This window comes from Rhinoderma darwinii, chromosome 5 (genome assembly GCF_050947455.1).
Source record: "Rhinoderma darwinii isolate aRhiDar2 chromosome 5, aRhiDar2.hap1, whole genome shotgun sequence".
NCBI lineage: Eukaryota > Metazoa > Chordata > Amphibia > Anura > Rhinodermatidae > Rhinoderma > Rhinoderma darwinii.
The window spans coordinates 46,494,674-46,508,893 of record NC_134691.1 but is presented as its reverse complement, the minus strand read 5'-3'; the positions used below and the strand labels follow the sequence as shown (position 1 = coordinate 46,508,893).

Sequence of the window (14,220 nt, the reverse complement as noted above, 5' to 3'; positions counted from 1 at the left end):
AATCCTATTTCCGTCTCCTCAAGACAAGACAGACTCACTGAGGAATCGGGAGGGAGAGAATGAGAGAGAGACACTGACGCTGCAGCAGCATCCCCAGTGCTGGATTCTCAGCTACTCTGCTCATTACTGCTGTATAATGTCCTCCATTCATGTAAAAGATAAAGATAGAAGAGCAGGATTTTCTGAAGTGTATAGAAGACATGATAGCCGTTAGGCTTCACCCACTAGTTCAGAGACAACTGAGAACTAGAGAGAGAGCCTGCAGAGGGGAAAACTGCTAAACAATATCATATACAAGCCATATAATGGCCAGAAACAGTGTCATTACACAGGGGTTTCTTAACATATAAGCTATCAATGTATGTTTTTAAGGATCACCTATTCATAGTACATAATGTTGTACCATGGGTTGGATTCCCTCTTAAAGGGGCTCTCCCATCACAGAAGGTGATGGCATTTTGCTAGGATATGCCATCACTTTCTGATCAATAGGTGTCCAACTGCTTGGACCCCCCTGATCCTGAGAATGAAGGGGCCGCAGCACTGGTTTAGCTCTGTGGCCGCTTCAGTTTTTCCCCTCACAGCGGCGGTCCGGGTTTACTGTAACATGGCTCCATTCAGACCTTATGTTATAGGGTGGCACAAAACCTAAACACAACTTTAGATAAACCCAAAAAATGAAGCAATTTTTTGTGACAATCATCGTTCCCTTTGTTTATGTTAAAGGAACCGCTTTTGGAAATGTTCCTAGAGCTGCCGCTATCACAATAGACCACATCACAGTACCGCATGTTGAAAACGCAATTGTGTTTTTTAATGCTGCAGAGATACAAGTAAGTCTTTATTCACACTTGTGCTCTGGTATTCTGTTGGGATTTCCATTTGCTTTTCCAGGATTTTTGGATGCAAAAATTGTGTAGCCTGCGGAGATATTTTTGCCAACAAAAATACAGGACAGACCCTATTAAAGTCAATGAGATCCAGCGGATTTCGCCAGTATCCATTTGAATATAGACCTGGCATAGCGGTCGTGTAATGTTATAGAAAGGAGCCATGATGCTTGTGTAAACAGAGCCTAAGGTATACAGTGCTTTATTCTGCTGTGGATTTCACTGATGATATGACACTCTACGGTCACTTTGATGCACAACAGCATCTTAAATGAGCAGAAATGAAGCGGTTCTATAGAATTACTGTTTATTTGACATAAAATGGATGGAATAACATCTTTGGTCATTTCCCACATGATTGAATTATGTAGAATTAAAAACTCTTGGTAGGAGTGATAACTAAACAGGGCAATGCATGGTTGGATTTTTGTCAAATTCAGAAGGTATCCAACAGAAAAAACCTCCAGTATGTCTGCGTGAAATTGGTGGAATACAAATGTACAGTACGACCCCAGTACAACGGCTACATACAACTAGGAGGTTTTACGGAGCCGTAATAATATTGTGTGCATGAGGCCTTAAAGGTGTAATTCATTTCCTAGGAAATTTTTTGCTAAATATAAGGTTTTCCTACCAATTAGCTGCTCCACACTAGGCATATAAATCACTGGTGTAAGTTGTTGCATGCCAGAAAAAGCACGTATACATGCAAAGATATGGCATATAAAACTGGTGCCATGTATATAAATGCACTGTACAGTTTCCTATCAAGTTCTGACAGCTCTTACTGTAACGAAAGTGGAGAACATGTCATTTCATTAGCGGAGCCGAAAAATGGCATCATTGTACAAAGGGGTTAGTCTGGGTTCACATCTGCATTGTGAATTCTGTTTTTATGTTCCGCCATAAGTGAAGAAAAACGGAATTCAAGCTTTGATGGATCCATCACACGAGAGACACCACCATGCCCAATTGACCCTATTAACTTATAATTGGGTTTCTCGAGTTCCAAAATTTCCCTGGATTTTTTTTTTTTTATGGCAAATGTGCCTAAATCTGTGGCAGAGTATGTGAACAGAGCCTTAGAGTTGTCATATAGGCCTCCATTTTGCTTTAAATTGAAACAAACATACAAAATGTCACGTGTTACATTTATTGTATTGACGGCATCTCTTGAAAAAGGTGACGTATACCCAGTACAAACCACTTTTTTTGTAAGGCAGCAACCCTGACAATAAGATGAACATTAGGGTGCTCACATTGGACCGTACAAGAAATACAATGGACATCCTATGAAGGTAAGAGACCGGAGCAGGGGACCACCCTATGACACCCATATAACCTAATAGGGTCTATGGACATGGGTTGTCCACAGTTGACAAGCACTTCACGGAGGAATGTGTAATACCTAAAGCGCTCTCTTTCTCCTTATGTGTCAGTATAGTAAAACATTCAGTCACTGGTAGGGTGCAGCTAGTTTTCAATCTGAATGCTTCCCACAAACCCACCGCAGCTGCTGCTCTGTGGAGAGGTCAGTCAGGTGCTGCACAGACCGCCAGCTGCACTGACAGGCATAGGCTCGTGCTCCCTTCTTCCTTATCATCCTGGTCTGTAGTTTGCTGTGCTCCGGCATACTGTTCCTGTAAAATATCAAATGTTAAATGATTATCTATCTAATCACAACCCCATTCATTTATCGTGACTGTGTAACACAACACAAAAATGTCAGACACAATGGTTTATGGGATATAATAAATCGAATGCACACATAGAGCTATCAGACTGTATTAGAGATGTTCATACTCTGGATGTCCTTCACATGTGTTACTTATTTTATATTATTTTCACCATTTTTTTTCTCTATTCCTCAATGCTGCCCCCTGCTGAGCAATACCATCTCTGTCAGCTGCCGAGAGGAGTTGAGAAGGGAATTGACATCTGGTATGAGCACATTTATGGTCAAGAAAAGCAGATGTCATTCTCAAGGCCATTCAGTCCCTGACCTGACAACATCAGCACTAACTAGATTAATAGGGCGACGACGTGGTTACAAATCCTGGATTCAGGTCTCACCAGGCGAAATCCGCAAGGAGTTTGTATGTTGTTCCCATGCTTGCGTTGGTTCTGTTCGAGTACTGTGGTTGTCATGGTAGACAGGCTTCATACCCTATGGAAGTCTACCCGGTAGTATCTTCTCCCCCAGTATATGTGCTGCTGAGGAAATATATTGTACCCTATATGTCTGGATCCTTGGTTCATTTTGATATAGAGCTGGGATTTCTGCATACCTCAAAGTGTAAAAAAATAGAAGACGTTTGTCTTTGATATATATATAAAAAAGGCAAAGAGAACATTTACCACTCTAACTAATGGTCTGTCTTATTATGAAAGTGCAAATAACAAGTCAAGGTTACAGGAATTGTCTGCTTTTACATGATAAAGTAACCGGTTTACAAAATAGGTCGTCGCGTTCATGATAACTGGATCGGAAAATTCCATCTATTCTTTTTGTGAAGGTTGCGAGATAGACGGACCCTACATAAACGCTTAGCGAGATTTGCTTGCTTTAAAAAGAAATTCCACCTAATTTGTCAAACATCTGAACTCCTTGAGTCGATTTGTTCTGTTTTGTTTATGTACAACCTTTTTTTTTTTGGTCATAAGCTGGATGACAACCAATATGGCTGCAACTTTCCTATAGTCCTGATCGAAAACAGCTGCCAAATTAGGTCCCATGCACGCATTTGCGTCCGCATTCTATCCGCAATTGTGGATAGTATGGGGCATATTATGTACTATGGGCCAATGCACACGACAGTGGTTTCCATGGTCCGTGCATTGCCCAGAGCCCGGACCGCAAAAAAAAAAATAGGACATGTAATTTTACGGACTGCAATTGCGGTCCGGGCTCATTAAACTCGTGTATGTGCCCTGTTCATGATTGCGGACGGCCAGCGGATGACACTACTCGGGCCGTCCGTGCCGTAATCACGGACTGTGCACACAGCTACGTTCGAGTGCAGGAGTCCTTATGAAACAGTATGGGAGTGGGTGATGTATCACTACATACGTATAGCTACACAGATATGCAATTCAAACCCTTGTGGACGCCATATTGGTCATCACCCATCTCAATTTTTTGTGGAAATGTTTTTATACCCCTTATGGTATATTCCACTATCAAACTGATTGTCAGCAGGTAGGACCTTCTTTCTTGGGTGTGATAAGATGTAAAGAGTTAGTGAAAAAAATGTAATTTTTATGTGGACCCGGTTAGATTTGTATTTTGAGGTGGGCCATTAAGATTGTAGGATCGGTGCCAAAAGCAAAATCATTTGATTAACGGTAAATGAAGAATACAAGCCACACCCACACACCAGTGACACACCCCCTTGTCAAGGTCAAAATACATAAGCGTCTTCAGGAGCCGCTTGATAAAGGTGCCCATTTGCTTTTGTTCTTATAGACCAAGAAAACTCTAAGGGTATGTGCACACACACTAATTACGTCCGTAATTGACGGACGCATTTTGGCCGCAAGTAGTGGACCGAACACAGTGCAGGGAGCCGGGCTCCTAGCATCATACTTAGGAGTTCCTGCCTCTCCGTGGAACTACTGTCCCGTACTGAAAACATGATTACAGTACGGGACAGTTGTCCTGCAGAGAGGCAGGGACTCCTAGCATTGTATATAACGATGATGCTAGGAGCCCGGCTCCCTGCACTGTGTTCGGTCCGGGACTTGCGGCCGAAATACGTCCGTCAATTACGGACGTAAATAGTGTGTGTGCACATACCCTTACTAAGGCTTCATGGCAAAATATTTGTAGTCCTACGTTTCAGAGGCAATTTAATTGCCTCCCTATGGAAGACAAAGTTGCAAGGAACGTCGTGAGCATTGAACATGCATTGGTCAGATATTTTTCTTGCAATTTACTTTCTCATATGGAAACATTGAAGTGGCCTGCGAGTAGCGTACATGCTGCAATTTTACTGCAAATCCAAAAATGCTGATATATAAGACGGACTCGAGCCCAGGTGTGCCGAAGCAAATGACCAAAACCTTACAAGAATAACCTAAAAAACACAAAAAAACAGTGATTGTTTACTGCAAACGTCCAGAAATGGGAATCTATGGAACAAGTCCTTCTGATTGAGACGTCAGGTCCCCTTGGGTGGCAGTCACAAATTCCGTGACCAGTATGTGAATGCTGTAGGTGGACGACCCTGGGGTTTCACCATTGCAGTAATTTAGAAAATCCCATTCAGTGAGGTCAAAAGCTCCATGTTTTTAAGGCAAACTATTTTTTTGCTTTTAAAGCTGCAGCACGCTATAACCTTTGACCCAATTTTGGTCATTGGGATATATAAAAGCTGAAACTAATGGTCTGTCTTAATGACTGTAAGGCCTCGTTTACTCGACCGTGTGCGTTTTGCGCACGCAAAAAACGCTGCGTTTTGCGTGCGCAAAAGGCACTTAACAGCTCCGTGTGTCGTCACCATCTGATGCGCCGCTGCGTGATTTTCGCGCAGCCGCCATCATTATGACACTCTGTTTGGATGTTTGTAAACCGTAAAGCACGTGGTGCTTTTCTGTTTTCATTCATCCTTTTCACTGCTGTTGCGCGAATCACGCTGTTCGCACGGAAGTGCTTCCGTGTGACATGTGTGGGTTTCACGCACCCATTGACTTCAATGGGTGCGTGATGCGCGAACAGCGCACAAATATAGAACAGGTCGTGAGTTTTTTGCATCGGACTCACGTTGCGCAAAATTCACGGACTGTCTGCACGGCCCCATAGACTATTATAGGTCCGTACGACACGCGTGAAAATCACGCGCGTTGCACGGATGAATAACACGCTCGTGTAAACGAGGCCTAAGGATGTATTCACACATTGCAGTTATATTGCTTCTTTGGCGTGATTTTGTGATATGACTGCGTTTTCACTTTGCCTCATTACATTTTATATTGTGGTCTCCCTATCACAGGTTACGTCCCAGCCAGTATACAGGCTGCTATAAACAACAGCCTGTATTCTGCAGGCATCTGGCCGCAAACCAGCAAGGACCAGCCACAGCCCTCTCTTATCTGACTGCACATGCTCATAGAGAGAGTGACCGATAAAATACAAAGTGCCAAACCTACGCCTGGAGCAAAAAATGTAATCGGCAAAACGAAAAAAATACATATGATTCACACGAGCAGCAACACTATCACTTCTATATCCAGTCACCATTTCCTGCAATTTAGCAGAATTCTAAACTGGTCTTTCCAGTCTGAGCAGGACTCGTCTCCCTCACCCAGGAGTGGTTTCTCTTTTTGTCCATAATCGCTCTGAGTGCGTGCCAAGTATTTAAGAAAAATAATATTAATGGAAGTTATAATTGTGTTGAATCGGTTTCTTCCCTGGGTTGACAGATATTGCTCACCCGTGAAAATGGAGCGTATACAGGTTTGGGGTGCTTAGTGCCGCCTGCCTGGTACTGAGAGGAAATATTCAGCACGTCTCTGATTGTCAGGTTACACTTATCTATCTTGTAAATGTACCTGAAGAAGAGGTAGTCGCAGGACGCATCCCATCTATAGTCCTCAAATGTCACAATGGTAAAATCGCAGGTGGTGCAGCGCAGCTGGTTACAAGCCCTAGAGAAAAGGAACCAAGTACAGTCTCGTTGGTTTAAAGAACATGTAAATGAACGACTGCAGGAAGCGCACGATATACAAAGAAGATAGAGACCAAGTCATTTCAGAAGATTCATTTCATGCAATACTCACCACATAAGATCCTGTCAAACTAACTTGCTGCTACGTGCATAAAGTCAAGCAACCTCAAGTCAAAAGTCAGGAACCGCCTCAATACCTGTAAGGCTATATTCACACAGGGCGGATACGCTGCGTAAAAGTACAAAGCCTATCTGTCCTGGAACCTGCAGGGAATTCTGGCCGAAAAAAACGTAACAAATTGTGGCACATATTTTTGGGCGGAAGCACTGATGGAAATCTTTTATTTAATACTTACCCCCCCCCCGGTGTTGTCATGGTGACGCATCCTTCTGTTCTCCGTGCAGCCTAGCCTCCTGGTAGGACGATGCAGTCCATGTGACCGTTGCAGCAGTCACATGGGATGACACGACATCCCAGTAGGCCGTCCTGGACGGAGAACAGAAGAACCCATCATTATAACCATGCCCCGGGCGGTAAGTAGGATTTTTTTTTATTAAAGAGTCTCTGTCACCACATTATATATCTCCTACATAATCTGATCGGCGCTGGAATGTAGATAAGTGTTTTTTATTTAAAAAAACAATAGTTTTTGAGGAAGTTATGAACAATTTTAGATTTATGCTAATTAGTTTCTTAATAGACAACTGGGTGCTTTTTAATTTTTTACCAAGTGGGCGTTGTACAGAGGAGTGTATGAGGCTGACCAATCAGTGACCAATCAGCGTCATACACTCCTGTCCCTTCCAGCCCAGGTTGTTTCACTGCACAGCGTGATCTCGCTGTGCAATCGCAGCTTTTCCGTCGCAAAAAATCGCAACATTTGCTATTTCTTAAATTCAATGAGAAAAACCTGAATCAAAAGAGCAGCGATTCCGCAAAATTAATTGACATGCTGCGAATTTTAAAAAAAACGCATCGCAGGTCAATTTATGAACAGTTTCTCTGTTTTTTTCTGCAGCGTGTGGATGAGATTTGTTCAAATCTCATCCACTTTGCTGCAACTGTACAACGCTGCAGATTTTCCGCAATGAAATCCGTTGCGGAAAATACACAGTATTTACGTTTTGTGTGAACACACCCGGAGACACATTTGCGACAGACTCCATGTGCCCCATGCACTGCAATTTGTAATAATGAAGTGAAAAGCGGCCGCTGCTTATTACTTGGCCAGGATTTAGACATTTCTGAAATGTGACTTTTTAAAAAGTTGGAAAAAATGTCGCAAATGAGAAGAAAAAAAAAGTCACATGTATACTCTACACAGACCATGGCGTAGAAAAAGTGCGGTCAGTTTAGCCAGCGTTCATGGTAGTGATAGATTTATCAAAGACTGGGAAACATACAGCATTATATGGGTCCCAACATATGTCAGTGAAGTAGCTGAGCTGTAACTTAGACATTGCTAAAATTACGCCACTTTTAGAAAACGTGGGCCTTAGTAGTATTACAATGTCTCAGATGTACGCTACTCTACTCCCCGTCACCCATGAAAACCAAGGTCTTGAATAGGAGGTCATATTTATGACCCACCTTGTATTTTGTGATGAGGTTCTCCACTTAAAATGACAACAAATTTACAATTTTCAAACTCTCTGCTTCCAGTCAGTGAGTGGAAACATTTGTTGTGTCCATCCAGAGGCAACAAATCTCTCCTGGTCGTGTCCAAAAGTGAGTGCTATGAATTACTTTTTTATTACTAGTGCTATGGATTAAGCCCTTTATATCAGCAAGGCAGAGGACCTCTTTAAAGCCGACACAGACACCTTAGAGCTCCCTCCCTGTTAGGAACTAAAGCAAGTTCCCAGCAAGTTTCATGCTGATTAAAACCGACTAGTGGAGGGAATGTGCAATTGATTTTACAGGCTTCAGATTTCCATTAGTATAATACTCTGATTTTAAAATACATAGCTTTATGTCTTCTTGGTACTGCTTACCCGTTATTTACTTTCTTCAGGCTACGTTATAGCACAGTCATGATCAGTAACTTCAGCCTTGCTTCACTGTCTAAAGGGAATCCGCTGTACTTTACACTGCAGCTCTGCCTGTTCAGATTGCCTGCTGAAGTCAGTGCATTGAGAGCGGATTTCCATTACAGCAAGGGCAGAATGGATACTATTGATTTATAATAATTTACTATAATATTAGATAACAATAGCTCTACATGCAACCCTGATGTTCAATGACTAAGAGAATCATAAATGGCAACACACGAAGCTATTTATTTTTATTTTTTTTGCCCGATTCAAGATGCCAGATTTGAAATTCATTTTCAGCAAATTTAGAAAAACCATAGGTGAACTGATTATTTCATTGTATTCTAAATATCCAGAGAAATTTCACCCAGCTTTCCTAAAATACTGAATGGAAAATAAAAGGTATATTGATATATGGGTAGGGGCTATATTAAAGTATAACTAGGCAGGCTTGCTGATGTAGCAGAGCTGAATACCATAATGCAGAGCATGTGTACCGAGATCAGAAATGTTATTAGGTTAGCTGCAGTCCTACAGAAAACTGGTAAAATGTCAATGATTTGCGCTCTGCTACATCAATACGGGTAACCAGAATTGGTAAACAACTTAAAGCATTCCTTAACTTTTCAGGTGACTTTTCAGAATAAGCTGTCATACGTGTGTACATAAGGATAAAAGCTATGCCTGGCCATTATATGACTTGTATGTGGCATTATTTAGCAATTTTCCCTCTGAAGGCTCTATCTCTAATTCTCAGTTGTCTCTGAGCTAGTGGGCAGAGCCTCATGACTATCATGTCTTCTATACAGTGCACTCAGAGAGGAGAATCTCTATCTATCACACATATACATAGCTCCAGTAGTGCGGAGGAAATTATACAGCAGTACTGAGCAGTGTAGCTGAGAATCCAGCACTGGGGTGAGATATAACACTTACTAGAAACTGTAGCAGCGTCTTGGTGTGTCTACTCAATCTGCTCCTGCTCTCCCTCCCCTCCCTATAGACTTCTGTGGACAGATGTAACCTGAACCATTAGTGAGCTGATAGTCTGTCTTGTTTTGGGGAGACAGAGAAAGCAATACATTTAGGCCTCATGCACACGACCGTAGCCATGTGCATGGCCGTGATTTTCGGGTCGGCCGGCTGCGGACCGTCAGCCGCGAGCCGCCCGAAATCGCGGGACATGCACATGGCTGCGGCCATTATTTTCAATGAGCCCGGACCGCTGAAGACGGCCGTAATAAGACAGGTCCGTTCTTTCTGCGGTGCGGGTTCCAGGGCCATGCACGGACCGTAAAAACTACGGCCACATAGAAATGAATGGGGCCGCAATTCTCCCGTGGATTTTCGGGGGAATTGCGGCCACAAAAGCACGTTCGTGTGCATGGGGCCTTAGAGTGAACAGAGAGGGGAAGGGGGGGGGGGATATATTAGAAAGTTTCTTATATTCACTTATACTATTGATTTATGTGGTTTATTTCAAATAGAAAATAACGCAATGTCTTACACTTACTGGTGTTTTGTTTTTTTTATCGTAGGGGAAATGGCCTAATGTGAATCTGAAGCCTAAATGTCACTGCAAGCATAAGGCATAAATACATCTATTAAAATAAACCATATCTTCAAATCAAACATACTTCTTATTATAGTCTTCCAAAGACTTCTAACAAATCAATGGCGCCACCTATTGTTCATTTTAGAATCCTACAGAACAGGAAAATCATTACAAGGACTGCAGCTCGTGCATCAGTAGTGTGTATGTCGAAAAAAAAAATTATGATTGGAGCCATCAGTATTAGAGGGAAGTAATGGTGCACAATACATTGATACATAGGACTTGTGATTTATGCCCCATATTTTCTAACTCACTGGGAATCTCCCAGATAACCAGACTTTCTGATCATCATCATAGCCACTTCTTTTTGGATGGAGTGAGCCGACAATCAGAAACCCCCTGTGATACCCTGGAAAACTGCAGAGGGCAAATGTAGCATTACATGCCAGCCTTTCAAATGTATGGCCGACTTTATACTACATGGACAGGCCGGATCTGCCAGAGCAAGAGCCGCTCTTTGGTAGACTGGCTGATAGAAGTGGGTCTCCACAAGACAACCCCATTGCTCTTACTATCGTCAGACAGTGGAGCTTTAAATACCTCTGCAATAATGATCATGAGCACTGATGTAACTAGGACAATAGATTTACCTCTCAGAAACACTTGTTCCAATACCAAAAGGTATGATAGTTCCACCCAGGTACACCGGACAGCATCTGTAACAGCAACACAAACAGGATTCATCTAAATGTACAAATCCTCACATCAGAGACAAGGTCCCCTAAGAAAACATCAGTCCTAGGATATATATTTCACTCTATCCATGGTTGAAACGGGACGTGACTATAGACTCACCTTAAAGGGTTGTTCCATTAGGATAATCCCTGTTGAGGTGCCCTGTCAAGCAGCAGCTCTGGCGGGCTCGGGCCGTCCATGTTTTCATGTGATGGGCCGCATGTAATACTACATTTCTACTGTAGCGGGCCTACATGACGGCCGGGAGGAATCACTGTTCACATCATCTCTACAATGGACCCAAACTTTGACAAGGTCTATGGGGTAAGGCCCCATGCGCATGAGCGTAGTTTTTATCCGTAATTACAGATAGTCTGCGTATCCATTTATCTCTATAGGTCACGGACAACTTTCTGTATATTTAGGGATGTGTGTCCGGGCCGTAGAAATGATCCGCAAAATATAGAACACGTCCTATTCCTGTCCGCAATTGCGCCACAGACTCGCCCATAGAAGTCTAAGGGCGTTTGCAAAATTGCGGACAACTACGGACGTGCATCCGAAGCCGTCCAAAATTGCGAAAGCTTTGCTATGCATTGACAGAGACTTCCCCAAGAAAATGGCGCCCGAGCAATCATGTGACCTTTTCAAGGGGTTGGGACACGTTGGTGACATCCTTTTTTTTTTGTGGATCTGTAAATACAGATGCACTATAGACCGTATTTGTGGACAGCGTGCCAGATATGCGGATGACTTGCGGAGATGACCACGGATCCCTATTTGCGGACAGTAAAAAACGCGAGGCCTTAGTTAACAACCTTCCTACTGTAAGTGATTTTCGCATAATTTGATATAAAGTGGCCAACCCATTTTAGGCCGAGACTAGTGGGGTCCTCAAAGGGTTAATTGTTTATGGCCTGCCGTTCTATGTTCTAGCAGATTCTCATGTGACAGATTACGACGCCTCTATTGTACGAGGGGTGTCACTTACTTTTTATTGGACTGCTCTCCGGAGGTTCTGCAGGGTTGTTGTCTGATGGATTTTGCTTTCTGTTTCTTAAAAGAAATAGAAGATGAGAGTAGAAAGAAATGAAGATATGAAGCTCTTCCCACAGCATGTCTGATAATAAAGATTACCGGCAGATATGAGCAGCAAACATACAATAATACAGTCAGGAATGCCCAATAGCTGCGATCCCTGCAGGATCAGCAGGGGGAGAATAAACAGAGAGAAGCTCCAGTTTAACCCCTTTTACAGCATCTGTCATCAGTTCGGGGGAGCTGATTGTAATAATTAGGGAGCTCGAGCCTTCTTATTATGACGGGCTGACATGACGGCTCCATCTGGCTGCATAAACTCCTTGGGGGTAATATATCAACCTGATCTACACTAGTTTTCTGGCATAGAAAAGTCTCAAAAGGGCCCAAAAGTCGAAATTTGAGTTGCACATTGCAACTTTTGGTCTTTTTTTATGCTGCCCTCGTTGCTTTTGTGGAATGGGGGCATTGCTCCGGAAAAGCTGGCAGGGCCACAGGGTCCCGACAACCGGCATAAATTACAGAGGAAATCGATTTCACTTTGTAGGCATAGCAAGGTAGAGGCCCGTACTGTGTCTTGTACCTGGCCCCCCACATTGGACAGTTAAATAAAAAAATCTTATACTCACCTCGCCGTTTCTATTTTCCCCTCCGGGTCCCCTCGAAGTGCTGCGCCGCATAAAAGGCCCTAACTCTGCTCGGCATCAGGACCTTGTATGAGCCACACTAGAATGATGAGGGGACCCGGAGAAGTGGTGAGGTGAGTATGCGTTCTTTAGTTTATGGCCGTTGGGGGTAATGGATGGCGCATGGATGCAGCAGTTGCACCACAGCGGCCTGGTTGAAAGATGCGACATTATTATGAAGAGGCGCTCGCCTATTAATAAATGTGTCGCATCTTACTCCAACTTATCTTTTGATTAGGACTGTTGTATGAAACTCCAGTCTTAATAAATTCCCCCGTCAATTTGAAACCAGAAGAATCTTTGACGTGCGCTTTCTTGGTACTTCTGACGGTATCGGCTGCGAGTGCTTCGCTTCCATCATTTACCTACAAGGAGCAGAATCATTCAATGCGAGCCCTTTAGTGGGTGCAGATGCATCTGATTTCTCTTTGATAGAACATCTTCCAAATGTTCAACCAAATTTGTCATCTTTCCCCCTTGTCGTTGCAGGTCTCCTTCTGTTTGTTCAGTCTACCTAGTCCTAGGACACCTTTTGCTCAGGAACAGTTTGTAGTATATATATATATATATATATATATATATATATATATATATATATATATATATATATATATACACACACACACTTGCATACTATTTGTATTACTGGGGAAATTGTAAAAATATGAGAAAAAAAAATTCTGATTCTGAAGTTTTTTTCATAAGTCTCATTTAGTCATACAAAAGTGGTTAAACAATATAAGTGCCCCCGATGAGAAGCTGATCACAGTGTCCCGCTGCTGGGACCCCCAGTGATCGACTGTAATCTGAACCCGGCAACATGTGTCCCGTTTCCCTTCAGCGCCCCCACAGGGCAGGGGACAGACACTATTTGCAGCAGCCCTCCTTTCAGGCTGACAGGGGGAGGGGGGGCCTCCTTCTAATAACTCAAAATTCCCTAATCGTGTATGTGAAAATAGGTTTTCTAAATCCGACAACCCCTTTAAGGTTAAATGGATACCAAATTGTTATATCTACTGATTTTTGATAGATTAATATTCAACTATGGGTGCTCAACCTAAAACTAGGATTTCTTTTTACCCCATTCAACCTTTCCTCCCCTGTTTGAACTTGATGGACGTATATATATATATATATATATATTTTTTTTTTTTAACCATACCATGTAACTTTGTTTTTCCACCAACTTTTTCACTCCAAAATTCTTATTTTTTATTTTATTTGTATATATTTTATCTATGTTCCTGACAGAGCACAGTAACAACAGGCAATCTGAGCAGGTAGCCAACTGGCTTTCTAGGGCTGTCTATGATTTTGTGAAAGCCAAACTTGTCAGAGCTGCAAAGAGATCTAAGCCGCAGCCGCAGGAAGACAGGACCTATATGTGGGGGAATGATTCTTATTCCGGGATGTACATGGAAGCCCTAAAAATGTGTTGTGCAGTCCAGGAAGATGGTATATCTACAAACTAGAAACATCTGCTAAGGCTGAACTAGAGGATCGGGACCTCACAACATATACAGCATTGCATATGTGGTATATGTGGTGGGACCCCAATAATTTTCCCATAAGTTCTTGGGTATGTACAACCTTTCAATATTCACGGACATGTTACG

General features: G+C 42.6%; 1 protein-coding gene across 2 annotated transcripts in view; it reads right to left on the bottom strand.

Annotated features, from left to right (window-relative positions):
* Positions 1-2,022: 2,022 nt before the first annotated feature.
* The window catches only part of CFAP418 (cilia and flagella associated protein 418), a 14,487-nt gene continuing 2,289 nt past the window's right edge, over positions 2,023-14,220 (bottom strand). Inside the window, exons 3-6 of one of the 2 annotated variants that reach the window (XM_075825930.1) lie at positions 11,872-11,936; positions 10,796-10,861; positions 6,441-6,536; positions 2,023-2,530 (exon numbers count right to left, since the gene is read on the bottom strand). In XM_075825930.1, the coding sequence (XP_075682045.1) occupies positions 2,371-2,530; positions 6,441-6,536; positions 10,796-10,861; positions 11,872-11,936 (387 nt within the window). In that variant the 3' untranslated portion in view covers positions 2,023-2,370. The remainder of the gene's footprint in view (positions 2,531-6,440; positions 6,537-10,795; positions 10,862-11,871; positions 11,937-14,220) is intronic. The other variant, XM_075825931.1, reaches the window with a different exon arrangement.